General features: G+C 46.3%; 1 protein-coding gene across 5 annotated transcripts in view; it reads left to right on the top strand.

Moving 5' to 3' along the window:
* LOC124013743 (cadherin EGF LAG seven-pass G-type receptor 1-like) overlaps positions 1–15387 on the top strand; it is a 128367-nt gene that overhangs the window by 95476 nt on the left and 17504 nt on the right. For all 5 annotated transcript variants that reach the window (XM_046328226.1, XM_046328225.1, XM_046328227.1 and 2 more), the window contains 11 exons: positions 3843–4000; positions 5375–5538; positions 5643–5768; positions 10383–10546; positions 10689–10874; positions 10954–11067; positions 11257–11431; positions 11748–11889; positions 13061–13181; positions 13406–13589; positions 14472–14573. In XM_046328226.1, coding sequence (XP_046184182.1) covers positions 3843–4000; positions 5375–5538; positions 5643–5768; positions 10383–10546; positions 10689–10874; positions 10954–11067; positions 11257–11431; positions 11748–11889; positions 13061–13181; positions 13406–13589; positions 14472–14573 — 1636 coding nt within the window. The remainder of the gene's footprint in view (positions 1–3842; positions 4001–5374; positions 5539–5642; positions 5769–10382; positions 10547–10688; positions 10875–10953; positions 11068–11256; positions 11432–11747; positions 11890–13060; positions 13182–13405; positions 13590–14471; positions 14574–15387) is intronic.

Below are 15387 nucleotides of genomic sequence, written 5' to 3' on the forward strand. Positions count from 1 at the left end.
ATATGATTTCCGAGGGAGTGCTCACATGATTTCCGAGGGAGTGCTCACATGATTTCCGAGGGAGTGCTCACATGATTTCCGAGGGAGTGCTCACATGATTTCCGAGGGAGTGCTCACATGATTTCCGAGGGAGTGCTCATATTTCATGACATAAGCCCATTTTCTGGACAAATTCACTGAATTTAGTCTTCAGAAATAACACCAGGGTTTGATTTGACAGCTTTCATCAAGGCTTTCTCCGTACTTTGCTCAGTTCATCTTTCCCTTGATCTTGACTAGCCTCCCAGTCCCTGCCGCTGAAAAATATAAACACAGCATGATGCTGCCACCACCGTGCTTCACCGTAGGGATGGTATTGGCTAGGTGATGAGCAGTGCCTGGTTTCCTCCAGACGTGACACTTTGCATTCAGGTCAAAGAGTTCAGTCTTGGTTTCATCAGACCAGATCATCTTGTTTCACATGGTCCAAGAGTCTTTTAGGCGCAAACTCCAAGCGGGCTGTCATGTGCCTTTTATTGATGGAATGCTGCAGAGAGGGTTATCCTTCTGTTCCACATAGGAACTCTGGAGCTCTGTCAAAGTGACTATTGGGTTTTAGGTCACCTCCCTGACCAAGGCCCTTCTCCCTCGATTGCTTAGTTTGGCCGGGCGGCCAGGTCTAGGAAGAGTCTTGGTGGTTCCAAACTTTTTTCTCTGACATGCACTGTCAACTGTGGGACCTTATATAGACAGGTGTGTGCCTTTCCAAATCATGTCCAATCAATTGAATTTACCACAGGTGAACTCCAGTGAAGTTGTAGAAACATCTCAAGGATGATCAATGGAAACCGGATGCACCTGAGCTCAATTATGTATTTGTGTTTCTGTTCTAAAGGTAACTGTAAAGAGGATATTATATTGTACCTTCCCTAACACAGCCCTCCCTGTCCCCCTGGGCATAAACACACACACACACACACTCACTCAACTCTTTTCCAGTCCACTGCCGCTGAGTGTGTGTTGCCGCCAATGCGTAAAGAGAGGCCTGGTGTCCCAATCCAAGTATGGAGTGGGGTTTCATTGAGTGTGCATGTGTGTGTGTGTGCATGCTGTTAATGGGCCTCTCTGCGTGCCAATGGAGTGGCTTCACCCCTCGTCTCATTAATCACACAGTGTCACTAGGCTGACACTGTTCCCTATGTAGTGCACTGCACTACCTTTGACCAGAGCCCTACATTGCTGTTAAATAGGGTGCCATTTGGAACATAACCAGAGAGTGTGAGAGTGTCTGCTTAGGAGGCCAGTACTGTATACCGTTGACACTTCACCCTGAGAGCCATTGATCTGCTGGCCTGGCCTGTCAATAGGGAGCTGGCTACAACATTTACTACAACATCCACTAGACTTCTATGGTCATTTAGCAGACACTTCACCTACAAACAGCTAAGAGGGTAATGTTCATTATCCACTCTGAGAACTGCCCCTCCTTTCTCTCATTCACTTACACTCATTCATTTAGCACAGATCTTCCTTGATGTTGAAGCATGGAGGATTGACAGGCATGTAACTCGGCCTTGTGCTATTTTTACAGGCAACTGTTTCTTATCGAATATTGATCTTTTCTCATGGTTATGTGGCAAGGCGAGGAAGTAATTATTTTCTTGTGTTTGGCAGTAAGTGTGTGTGTGTGTGTGTGTGTGTGTGTGTGTGTGTGTGTGTGTGTGTGTGTGTGTGTGTGTGTGTGTGTGTGTGTGTGTGTGTGTGTGTGTGTGTGTGTGTGTGTGTGTGTGTGTGTGTGTGTGTGTGTGTGTGTGTGTGTGTGTGTGTGTGTGTGTGTTTGCATTCGTGGGTTCACGTGAATATGTGCACATTTGTCAGTAATGGTGCAACTACTTTCCCTCTCTCTGCTCTCTGATAAAGAGATTAGACAGAGAGCCGTGTGCTTAGCTCTCTATTCAAGCTCTTATAGTAAATCAAACCATTAGAGAGTTCTAGTGGTGCCTTCGGAGCGTAGCCTTCCAGCTCCCAGTGCAGCTCTTAAATCAGGCCTGGCCAGCCAGAGTTATGACGCTCTACAGGTTGACCCAGTGTGAGTGCAGACCAGGGCATTGTGCGGTACTGAGCTGTACGTGGTACCAAGAGAAGTTGGCTCGACCTCAAGAAACGCCGCCGCCCGCTCGGCTCGCTACCTCTACTTAAAAAGTTCAAAGCTTTCGCGCTCTATACTTCCTACCTCTCTCTTCATTTTCTATCTCTCGCTCTCTCTCTCTCCCTCAATGAGCCAGAGAATATCTAGGGGTTTCAATAGAGGTTAGAATGCAAAGAACAGTAACCTAAAATGACTTACATCCTCAGACCAGTCCTGTGCGAATTACATTTTTATTAAGCTTTTGTACTTTGTAAACGTCCAGACACAGTTGGTGGTGTGTTGTCTGAGAGCTATCCCACAATGGCCTGCTCCTGCTCCAGCTTCTGCTGCTGGACCACACCTGCCTGCCTTTCAACAGCCCATCCTCCCCATTGTCACACTTCCACAGGAAAGGGATCAAATACCCTCACTGCTAGACACACACCGTCCCTGTTAAACCCTGTGTGTGTGTGTGTGTGTGTGTGTGTGTGTGTGTGTGTGTGTGTGTGTGTGTGTGTGTGTGTGTGTGTGTGTGTGTGTGTGTGTGTGTGTGTGTGTGTGTGTGTGTGTGTGTGTGTGTGTGTGTGTGTGTGTGTGTGTGTGTGTGTGTGAGAAACGGGGACAGATAATGAGAGTGTAATGTAGGGAGAGAGTGTAACGAGGTCAGAAGCGCACTGTTGTTTAGGTAGGTCTTTATGTGGAAAATGTGAAAGTGTTTTGAAGGTGGAGAGGTGTGGAGAGTGGTGGAAAGGGGTGGGGCTAAAGGAGTGGTAGTGATAGTGCTGCTAAGGGATATTGTGTCCTGGCAACTGTGCCAGCCTGGGACTGCTCTGACCCAAAATGGAGCTCGCTCTCTGTTTCTGTCTCGCTCACAACTTTCTCTTGTTTTTCTCTCATTTTCTTTTCTCTTTCCACTTCTTTCTAACTATAGTCTCCCTCTCTATTTCTTTATTTCTTTCCTCCCACAGCCTGTCTGCCCTACCATACACTGTTCTACTACTTATTTGTCAGTGGTAAACACTCTGCCAGCCCCTCTATCACTTTTTCTTCCTCTCGCGTTCTCCCTTTCTCATTCTCTTCCTCTCTTCTAGCACAATCTTGAAGCACCCAGGACTTCCTATCTTCTGTAAACTCTGTAGTCTTCTGCATTGTGATCTGTAGTTAGTTATTGTAGGGGCAAGTTCTTTACTGTTCATCTGAGTTGGGGTCTGTACGGGGGTTATTGTACGGGTAGACTATTTACCTCTTTACTGTTTTCCAGGGAGACAGAGAGACAGATAATCAACTAATCTGTGGTCTCAGGCCAGGCTGTGGAGTAAATACACTGTGAGACAATACTGGTCTTTCCACACAAGTCCACTGCTTTCCTATTGTTAGAGGAAATACATTCCTTCAAATGAATGTTCAGCCTGAGCTTTGACACTGCGTTTAAAACCAATGAGTTGGATCAGATTTTCTAAACGGATCTTAATTTCTCTCAGATTAACATTCATAGGCCAGAGACCTTGATCAGGATAATTGCTCTCATCAGTGTCCGTTATGACCAAATTAACCTAATAGCTTTTTACTGTTTAAGTTTCATGAAATCTTTAGAATACAAACTGTTTTCAAACAGTAAAGAATGAGTAAAAACTGATTTTCAAAGGAGGGCAACTTCTTCATTCCTCCATTATTGATGTTAGTTGTTTTTACCATTCCTGTAATAATCATCAGACCTATGACCTCTGTGTTCCAGCCCAACATTGGTCGACTGGGGATCCCCCATGGACCCTCAGGTGAGAAGGTGGCTGTGGTTGCTGTGGACGACTGTGACATTGCCATGGCAGTTCGTTTTGGCAACCAGATCGGCAATTACTCCTGTGCTGCCCAGGGAACCCAAACAGGACAGAAAAAGTGAGTGTCTCTCTCTGTTTCTCTCTCTCTGTTTTCCGTTCACTCGCTCCCTCCTCTCTCTCTTCTCTCTCTCTGTCTCTCCCCCTCTGTCTTCAGGTTCATTCCACTACCTTCAGTGAGGCTAATATGTGTTAGGCTAATAGGAGTCAGTGTTGTAAGTGCAGGACTGATGTTCAGTCACCTTCATTACACCACATTACCTTGCCTTTCTCTCTCTTAATCGCTCAGGATTGACATGCTCTCAATTGTCAGACGAATATCTCAGACATGGCCTCTTACACAAGCCTAACATGGCTTAACCTTTACTTAATCTTTCAGACGTTTACTACTGCAACTAATTGTTTCTGTATCTGAACCCAAGATCCTTTTCAAATTAGGGATGTTAGGCAAGGCAGCGAGCTAGAACACATTTAGGAAAAGAAGAAAAACACATCAAAGGAACGGGGTAATGAGGCTGCATTCTTTTAGAACCGGTCGCTCCACTATGGTAGGCTCAGAGCTGTTCTACACTAAATTACGTGGCTCCGTTTGACTCTGAGGCCGACACCCAGGCTTTTAGGTTAAGTCTTTGACGAAAAGGAGTGAAAGTTACGACGCACCCACACACTATCTATCTGTTTACCTATTTGTCGTTTCAGACCTCACCCTATCTGCTTCTCCTGAAGTGAGAGGCAACAATCGCTACAAAGGACCGGCCCAAAATAGCATACATTGTGTGACACACGTTCGGCGCGTACTTTGTGGCATTTTTAGACCGTATGACATTGGCCTTTTGCCGTTTTCAAATTGATCATATGTTTTACGTTATGCATTGGTGTCGCGTCGCAATAGTTCACATTAAACCCTGGGAGTTGGATGTTTTGTGAGTTTAGAGACTTGTGTGTAAGCTAAGTGGCTGCTTTAGCCAGTGTCCTTGCTGCCTGTTAAGTCTTCTGGGCCGTTGGTGGTGTTACAGAAGGAGGAATGAATCAAGCCAGCTAGCTGGGTTACAGTGGCTTTGTCCTTTCAGTCAACAAGGTCTGTGACAAATAACCTTTTGCAGGGTAGCCATACTACTCACACCATCAGTACCCTGTAATCCCCTTTAGAAAACTTAAGAAACTTTGAGGAAGACTTTGATGTCTGTCACCAGGCAATCTGTTGTGGAACGTTGGTCCTGTCATTGCATTCATTTGAAAGAAAGAGAGTTCAATATAGTGTGTGAATTTCGTTTTCACCTAAGTCCATTACCCATCAGTTGGCACTTTGTTGGTGCATCTTTAGCTCCTAATCCATTGGGGGCTGGGGCGCCATTTTGGATCCAGAACCATTAGAGGAACTCTAAGTGCCATTTTGTCTCCATTCTGACCCCGTTTCCTGTACTCTCCCCTGCAGATCATTAGACCTGACAGGACCGCTGCTGCTGGGTGGTGTTCCCAACCTGCCCGAGGACTTCCCTGTGAGGAACAGAGACTTTGTGGGCTGCATGAGGAACCTGAGCATCGACAGCAAACCCACCGACATGGCCAGCTTCATCGCTAACAACGGAACCACTGCAGGTAACAACCTTTGTCATCAGGTAACATATTTTTGTCATCTTTACTCAGGTTAGCTGTGTTGTTTGTTTACTGCTACTGATTGACATCTATCATGACCAATGTAGGTTGTCCTGCCAAGATCAATTTCTGTACTAAGGATTTGTGTCAGAACGGAGGAGTGTGTGTCAACAAGTGGAACACCTACAGCTGTGACTGTCCTCTGGGCTACGGGGGCAAGAACTGCGAACAAGGTGAGGGTGTGTGTGTGTGTGTGTGTGTGTAGCCGATGTGAAATGGCTAGCTAGTTAGCGGTGCACGCTAGTAGTGTTCAATCAGTGACATCAGTTGCTCTGAGACCTTGAAGTAGTTGTCTCTCTTGCTGTGCCACGGCTTTTGTGGAGTGATCGGTAACATCGCTTTGTGGAGTGGCTGTTGTCAATGTGTTCAGACTGTCCCTGGTTCAAGCCCAGGTTGGGGCAAGGAGAGGGACAGAAGCAATACTGTTACGTGTGTGTGTGTTTCAAGATGGCATAAGGACTGCAGCCGTGCATGTTACAATGAGGGTCCCTCATATTGAATATCTGGGTCGGCATCTTTATGCGTCAGTGTGAGCAGGACTTGTTTGTGTTACAGTTGATTGCATAAGGAAGTGAGGAAGGACACTGGAGTTAATGTGGCTTAGCTTCCTGTGAAGGAAGTGTCTTTTCAGATAGCGATCAAGAAGGGTGTGTGTGAGTGCGTGTGTGTGTGTGTGTGAAGGAAGTGTATCTGCGGACAGAGATCCAGCAGGAACCTGAGGTGACTGGTCATTACTGACTCATACATGTACTCTGCAGAAGCTAGATGTTAGTATAATAGTGAAACATAGAACATGGCCCAAAGAGCTGTTGTCTATTTCACTAATGAGACAAAGACCAACTCTGACTCACATATCAGTGCCAGGATCAAGGGACGGGGACACACACACGCGGACCCGGTGGTTGCCCCACTGTTGTTGAGCCAGAGTGTTTACATGGAACAGACCACAGCGCTCCTGTAGTGTGTATTTACAGTACCAATCATAGCAGTCTTATATACTCCCGTGCTGATGGACAGGTGTGGGAGTGTGATAGACAGATATATGATGTGTGGTTACACTGTTACAGCTTGCCCTGTTTTGATCCTGACTGTTCTGTTGCTCATATCCCCCACTAGGGATGGATGATGGGTGGGGTGTGGTGTGTGTGTGTGTCTAACAGGCCTAATGATAGCGCTTGTATGCTTGTATGACAGTGATTTACTGGTTTTGTGGTCCGGAGCGGGGTACTGAAATGGTGTGTGTGTGTGTGTTCCTCTGAAAGGGTTAAACGAAGTGACTCACACTGTGCCTGTCCTGTCTCGCACACAGAGACATCTAAAGTCATGAAGGGAAGCTGTAGTGTGTGTGTGTGTGTGTGTGTGTGTGTGTGTGTGTGTGTGTGTGTGTGTGTGTGTGTCAGCATTATGTCAAAAGCAATTTCTTTATTTGGGAAACTATCCCAAGGCCAGGGCAATAGAACCAGAACACTTGCCAAAAATATTATTTTGAATGCTCCTACACGAATATGAGTAATATTCCTACTGAGTTATAAAACAGTAAGAGGGTGGCTTTGATTTACCCTCTAGGGCCTGCTTCCAAACAATTATAAAACACACACACATTGATATTTGATCAAATATCTCCACCTAGTCTGGGTTGGATGAGTTAGCTGTGTAGTGATGCCAGGCAGCAGATCGAGTATCTGTAGTTGGACTTAGGAACAGAAGTAACACGGAGGGTTTGGCTGCTTCACTACTTTGTTGACAAGCTGTGTAGGAAGTAGAAACCATAGACGTTATATCATGGGTACGGACAGCACGGGAATCATAGATATCATATCACTTTTAGAGCAGCAATGGACACCATAGGCATATCCGTGGTACTGTAGAGGCGCAGGAAGAGAAATATGACGAGACAGTGACGAGACAGTCGATAATTCAGGATTTCCCAGATGCATTCTGTGAGTTTGGACATAAACTCAGCCTCCAAAAAAACATCCCTTTTTCAGGACCCTGTCTTTCAGAGGTAATTTGTAAAAATCCAAATAACTTCACAGATCTTCATTGTAAAGGGTTTAAACACTGTTTCCCATGCTTGTTCAATGAACCATAAACAATTAATGAACATGCACCTGTGGAACGGTTGTTAAGACACTAACAGCTTACCGACGGTAGGCAATTAAGGTCACAGAAAACGTAGGACACTAAAGAGACCTTTCTACTGAATAAAGATGCCCAGGTTCCCTGCTCATCTGCGTGAACGTGCCTTAGGCATGCTGCAAGGAGGCATGAGGACTGCAGATGTGGCCAGGGCAATAAATTGCAATGTCCGTATTGAGAGATGCCTAAGACAGCGCTACAGGGAGATACAACCGACAGCTGATCATCCTCACAGTGGCAGACCACGTGTAACAGCACCTGCACAGGATCGGTACATTCCAACATCACACCTGCGGGACAGGTACAGGATGGCAACAACAACTGCCCGAGTTACACTACAATCCCTCCATCAGTGCTCAGACTGTCAGCAATATACTGAGAGAAGCTGGACTTTGGGCTTGTAGACCTGTTGTAAGGCAGGTCCTCACCAGACATCACTGGCAAAAACGTCGCCTATGGGCACAAACCCACCGTTGCTGGACCAGACAGGACTGGCAAAAAGTGCTCTTCACTGACGAGTCACGGTTTTGTCTCACCAGGGGTGATGGTCGAATTTGTGTTTATCGTCGAAGGAATGTGCGTTACACCGAGGCCTGTACTCTGGAGCGGGATCGATTTGGAGGTGGAGGGTCCGTTAAGGTCTAGGGCGGTATGTCACAGCATCATCGGACTGAGCTTGTTGTCATTGCAGGAAATCTCAATGCTGTGCGTTACAGGGAAGACATCCTCCGCCCTCATGTGGTACCCTTCTTGCTGGCTCATCCTGACATGACCCTCCAGCATGACAATGCCACCAGCCATATTGCTCGTTCTGTGCGTGATTTCCTGCACGACAGGAATGTCAGTGTTCTGCCATGGCCAGTGAAGAGCCCGGATCTCAATCCCATTGAGCACGTCTGGGACCTGTTGGATCGGAGGGTGAGGGCTAGGGCCATTCCCATTCCCCAGAAATGTCCGGGAACTTGCAGCTGCCTTGGTGGAAGAGTGGGGTAACATCTCATAGCAAGAACTGGCAAACCTGGTGCAGTCCATGAGGAGGAGATGCACTGCAGTACTTAATGCAGCTGGTGGCCACACCAGATACTGACTGTTACTTTTGATTTTGGGACATTATTCCATTTCTGTTAGTCACATGTCTGGAACTTGTTCAGTTTATGTCTCAGTTGTTGAATATTGTTATGTTCATGCAAATATTTACACATGTTAAGTTTGCTGAAAATGAACGCAGTTGACAGTGAGAGGACGTTTATTTTTTTCTGAGTTTATGATGTGGTTTAGTTGCACATCAACCTGTGAGTGTGTTTAGGTTAGTGTGAAGGTTCCGTGTGAGCTGGTGGTTTTCCTCTGCTCTCCACTCTCTTCTGAACTGTATCTCGAAGGAATCCGACTCCAGACTCTCTCCAAACATCTCTGATGTTGTTCTTTATGCCTCATGTACATCTTTTGTCTCTTTCCAGGGACTGCAAATGAGCAATGTATCGTGTGAAAAAAAAGTTGGAGAGACACAGATGGTTCAGGAGCTAGTCCCCATACATCTTCTGAGAGTGTGTGTGTGTGTGTGTGTGTGTGTGTGTGTGTGTGTGTGTGTGTGTGTGTGTGTGTGTGTGTGTGTGTGTGTGTGTGTGTGTGTGTGTGTGTGTGTGTGTGTGTGTGTGTGTGTGTGTGTGTGTGTGTGTGTGTGTGTGTGTGTACACTGTGCCTCAGTAGAAATATGTGCCCTGCGGAGAAGAGGAAGATCGAGAGAGCTTAGCGCTTCAGTTGTCTCATAGGGAACAGCCTAGTGCTATGCTGACAGACATACAACTGTTATACTGACTGACTGAATGGCTGACTGACTGACTACAGCATGTCTGTTTGGCTGCAGGGCTAGTGGGTGCTCTGGAGTGTGATGTGTTATACTGAATGACTGACTGACTGACTACAGCATGTCTGATGTGTTATACTGTGGGCATGTTTGTCCAAGAAGGATTAGTGTCCTGTATGGTACACGGTTTTTGACAGTAATGATGTCTTATAGCTGAATTAGACATGGTGAGGTGGATTAGCTACTGTAATTATTCTCCCTGGAAGAATACAAAAATACAAGATGCAATCTGTAAGTCTGACATACTTAGCATTAATGATGGGGGGGGATGAATACAGTTACATATCGAGATATTGTTTTTGGACGATATTGTATCGATACTTTGACTCCAGGTAAAAATACAAATGTTTTTGTTTTGTTTGCTGGCTAGCCCTAGTTGCCAGTCGCCAAAACACCGGTATTTTTCATCCTATAGCTTGTTCTCCATCTTCTTTTTAAACAGTGAGCTAAGATGCTTTCAGCACTTTTAGTTCCATGACTAATCAGAACTCCTTTTCTCATGTTCTCTTGTGTCTCTCTGTAGACAGACATACAGTGAATGATATATTTGGAACATCAAATCGCAATAAAATCGCAGTATCGAATCGCAATACATATAGATTTTGAGAATCACAATACATATTGTATCGGCATCGAAGTATCATGATAATATCTTATCGTGAGGGTCCCTGGCCATTCCCAGCCCTACTTAGCATGTGATGTGTATAACACGTGATTTGCCTTAATAGCAGTGATTATTGAATAGATTATGCGATTCTGATTTTGTATTATTCTCCTCCTCTAGTGATGCCGTCCCCGCAGCACTTTGACAGCCAGGCCCTGGTGTCGTGGAGTGACCTCGACGTCACCATCGCTGTGCCCTGGTACATGGGCCTGATGTTCCGGACGAGGCAAGGCACTGGCACACTGATGCGGGCTAACGCTGGAGACTCTACTATCAATTTACTGGTGAGTTATTGTACACGCACAATAACAACAACAGAGCAAGAAGGTAAGTTGTGTTATATGGTTGATTGAAGTTCAGTAGACTACCTGTGGGTAGTAATCATCTTTCTATCTCTCTCTCTTTCTCTCCCCACCCTCCCCTCAGATAAGTGATCAGTACGTGAGGTTTGAGGTGTTTCTGGGATCTGAGCGGGTAGCGGTGCTGGGCTTCCCTCAAGTCCGGGTGAACGATGGGGAGTGGCACCATGTCCTTGTGGAGCTGCAGAGCGTCAAAGACGGCAAGGACATCAAATACATGGCCCTGGTGTCACTGGACTACGGGCTGTACGAGGTACTGAGACATACACATACAGACACAAACACACACACGCAGCAAATCTTACACTCTGTGTGTGTCTGCGTGTCTCCAGAGGTCTGTGGAGATAGGCAACGAGCTGCCAGGTCTGAGGCTGAGGGCTCTGTATCTGGGAGGATTACCAGGAGAGGGGAACCACGTCCACGATGGCTTCACCGGATGCATACAGGTACGTTTTAACAGTAAACCACGTCTGGATGACGTTATTCTCCACAACATCAAGTACTGTAGCCCACTGTATGTGTATACCTACCTGTCTTTATCTAATACCTAGGGGCTGTGGGCAGAGCGTGCGATGAGAGTGTGTACCTGCGATTCTCTGGGACCTAATGGAGAGGGCATGTTTTCTTTCCCACAGGGTGCGCGCATGGGTGAGACATCCACCAACGTGGTCAACGTGAACATGCTGCAGGGCTTTAAGATTCGTGTAGAGGACGGCTGTGACCTGGCTGACCCCTGTGACTCTAACATCTGCCCTGAGAACAGCCACTGCAGCGACGACTGGAGCACACACACCTGCGTCTGTGACCCAGGTAACACACACCCATGGGCACGTAAGGGGGCGCACACACACACACTGTAGTAGACACACACACACTCCTGCGTCTGCGACCCAGGTTACACACATGCTGTCAGCACACACAGTGTACACACACACACCTGTGTCTGCATCTCGTCACACCATTCACTTGTTCTGAAAAATGTTCACCATAGGAATGCTGTTTTGTTGTCTCCAGCTTTGACTGAGTTTTCGTTCCATTATATAACTGTGTATAGTTCTGCAATGTTGTTGAAGACCTGCTGACCAGATGTCTCTCTCTTCTCTCTGTGACCTGTGTCCTTTCCCAGGGTACTTTGGGAGGGAGTGCGTTGATGCGTGTCACCTCAACCCCTGCGAGCACGTGTCCACCTGTGTCCGCAAGCCTAGCTCCTCCCATGGCTACACCTGCGAGTGTGGACAGAACTACTACGGACAGTACTGCGAAAACAAGTAAGACCTGGCCACTTTGTGCAAGTGCCTGTGTAAGTGTGTGCACGTGTGGGTATGTGTGTGCCCTGGTTTGGCTCCACAGTGCAGGGGAAACACACATTCATATGCCTCCAAAATCAACGCAACATCTGATTGTTTTCATGTTAGCCTAATCAACCTCTGCTCCCTTACCTTCCTCTCTGTCTTTCACAAATATGCGCCTCACCGTTCATCTGGCTGGCAACAGGCTCTACTTTTACTGGCCTTAACTCAAAACAGTCCTTCTCCGGCACCTGACGTAAGCCTGCTGGTAATGAACCCGAGCTGTGGCTTTTCCCAGACCTGTGATCCTAGCTCTCTGGGGGATTTTATTCTTCCAAAACTGGTCCCAGATCTGCTTTTTATCAGAGCATGAATCTGGCGTGAGTGTCAGAGGCAGGAGCCAGAGGGTTAGATGAAACCACTGTGTGTTGTTCTAGACACTAACTGGGTCTTGTAACACGTGTCTATGTGTGTGGTTGTGTATGGTTTAAATGCAAACGGGGTCTGTAGTGGGCGTTTGTGTGCGTGTATGTGTGTTTTTGGCCATATATATATATATATATATATATATATAACGGTAAGCCAAGCCTCAGGCCAGCTTTGGCTATATTAGGTTCTGCCCATAACTGGCTCCTGTAGGACTGTAGTTATGTAACAGTAGCTAGCAACGTACTCCTGACTATTCCTCTGGGTGGTAGATTGCATGTCAATTCTTTACCCACTGACCTTTGACCCATATGTCACACATCATTTCCTGTCTAAGGCAGGCTGTGGGACCACCTCATGCTTCAGTGCTCCTCCATAGGTGTTTGGTCTCCACCTGCACTGATACTCTGCTACTGACTACCCTGCCCCTATCATAACCCACTATCTTACCCCTCCATCAGCTCAGAGACATGAAAGTGTTGGAGAAAGAGTGTTTGACTCACTCACAGTGTTGTGTCTCTCTTCCAAGGGATAGAACATTTATGCTAGATTCATGATGCAGTTGAATGCATGTTTGTTGTTAAGTGATACCGTTATATAGCAGGTATGTGATGTAAGGATAAATGCAGTCTCCTTTTTTCTGGTACTTTTTTTCCTGCCATTTTATTTCCATTCATTATGTGCTGAAGGCAACTAAATGCGTTGTTATTGTGTGATGTGTCAGGGTTGAGAAGCCGTGTCCTCGGGGCTGGTGGGGGAACCCCATGTGTGGCCCTTGCAGCTGTGACATCAGCAAAGGATTCAACCCTGACTGTAACAAGACCAGTGGAGAGTGTCGGTGCAAGGTAAGAAGATAATCACAGATACTCTTCTCACAGGCTATGCCTTTTGAATCAAACTATCTTTCCTCTTGAAGCCCCCCAATTGTAAGCTATGACAAACCTAGTAGGAATTGGCCACAACTCACCAATAGGTCCCGAATCAACCAACCATTCCTAAACAATGGGCTGGTAGATAACACTGCGTGTTGTAGGCTTTAGTAAACTAACCCTGTCTTCTCTCTCCCCAGGATAACTACTACCGGCCCAAGGATGAGGACACCTGTTACCCCTGTGAGTGCTTCCCTCTAGGGGCCCACTCCCGTACTTGTGACACACACACCGGACAGTGCCCCTGTAAGGCCGGGGTCATTGGGCAACAGTGTAACCGCTGTGACAACCCCTTCGCCGAGGTCACCGCCACCGGTTGCGAAGGTATGTGGAAGGAAATGATGCACGTGCAAATGTTTGTTACTCTTAAATGTGACCTTGAGAGCCTGTGAGGGCATTCTGTCTTTTTGAATACTTTGAAAACTGCATCTTTTCTTCCGTCCGTCCCTTCCGTGATGTAATCATTGATCTCACTCAATTTGGATTCATGAAAGTAAGGATTCCTCTTATGCAGACATGTCAGATCAGTTATAACGCCAAGGACTGGAGGAAAGAAGGATTAATCTTCAGAGTATTTGAACAGAACCTCTGCCTCCCTATAGTCTGGTTACAAGGCCTTCCCTCTTTTAGATCCCACTCTAGCTTCAGTAAAGAACCACAGTCCCCATACCGTATCTGTCACCTAAGTGCTTCAACCCAACCTTGTGGCTTACTCTATAAAAGGTCTTCAAAGAGTTAAAATCATGGTCACTTTTTAGGATATAAGCACTTGGGTGTGTATACAGTACAGCACATGATCAGACTGCATTACTTAGAAAGCCATAACAACACACATACAAGTCTTAACCAGGTTTTGTTTAGGATTAGGCTACGAAATTAGAAATCAGGTGAATAATTTATTAACATTGTGTAACCACTCTGTAGGATTATTGATATAATTGCTGGCCTGTTTGGCTGTTTTGAAATACTCGTAAGAGTCGTTAGCAGTCGTGTTTCTTGGGCGTGTTAGATATGTGAAATACAGCCCACGGCAGCCCTTGACGCTCAAGGCAGAAGTTGTTCCTAACCATCTAGGATCAGATTACACAAGCCTCACTACCAACCAGAACCATTAGGGGATCTCAACACATCTGACCCTGTGTCAGTGGTTAGGGATTATAGGGACCACTTCTAACCATGTGCCATCTGTCCCCTCTCATCTCTCAGTGGTGTACGAGGGCTGTCCCAAGGCCTTCGATCAAGGGATCTGGTGGCCTAAGACCAAGTTTGGCCGTCCTGCAGCCATGAACTGTCCCAAAGGATCTATCGGTGAGTTCCTCTGCACTCAACACAGCTCTTAGCATAGCAGGTACAGTCACAATAATAGAAAGCCCAATTCATACAGATATCAAATGCTTCAAAGGATTTAATTCATAATAAAGATTGTATGGGTGGAGAATGGAGGGTATGTACTGTGGAGTCCCTTAGTTCAAGGCCTTCTGCTGTCCCTAACATCTCTCTATTGTCGAGGGAACTCATTAACGCAGCACACTAACGAGGCCATCTCATTGGTCTATCAGGGCCTTTTGAGATTTGACTTTGGCCAATGGTGTTAAAGAAACTCTTGTCTCTGGAGGCCAGCAGCCGGAGACAAAGACAAACACAAGGTATTGTGTAGAAGACTTGGCAACGTCTGTTTGGAGACACATTCATAATACTGCAGAACCGTGTGTGTGTGTGTGTTCCGCGCGTGCACACGCTTGGGTTAGGTCTCCTGCTCCACATAGAGCCTTAGCAGTAGAGACAATATGGGCAGGGCCAAGACGTAACATCACTGACCTGCTCCCATTAAACCACAGTAACCTCCCTAGTTACCCCCTTAGTTACTCTTGTCACCACGGGAACCCGTTGTTGACCCGCAGGACTCTCTTGGGCTGTTTTAATTGGGTGACTCGCCTTGGCTCACATCAACCAACTGTCAGTTCTAACCGTAAAGTCTTTTCTCTGTTTAATGATTGTTTGGAATTAATGGTAATGACGTTGGCATTTAGATTGTGCTTTTAACTAATTTATTATATGAAGTAACTCCCCATTTTCACCCATGTGTTGAGAGCCACCTGGTGCTAGGAAGAGACCGGTTGAA

The sequence above is a fragment of the Oncorhynchus gorbuscha genome, linkage group LG25 (assembly GCF_021184085.1).
Source record: "Oncorhynchus gorbuscha isolate QuinsamMale2020 ecotype Even-year linkage group LG25, OgorEven_v1.0, whole genome shotgun sequence".
NCBI lineage: Eukaryota > Metazoa > Chordata > Actinopteri > Salmoniformes > Salmonidae > Oncorhynchus > Oncorhynchus gorbuscha.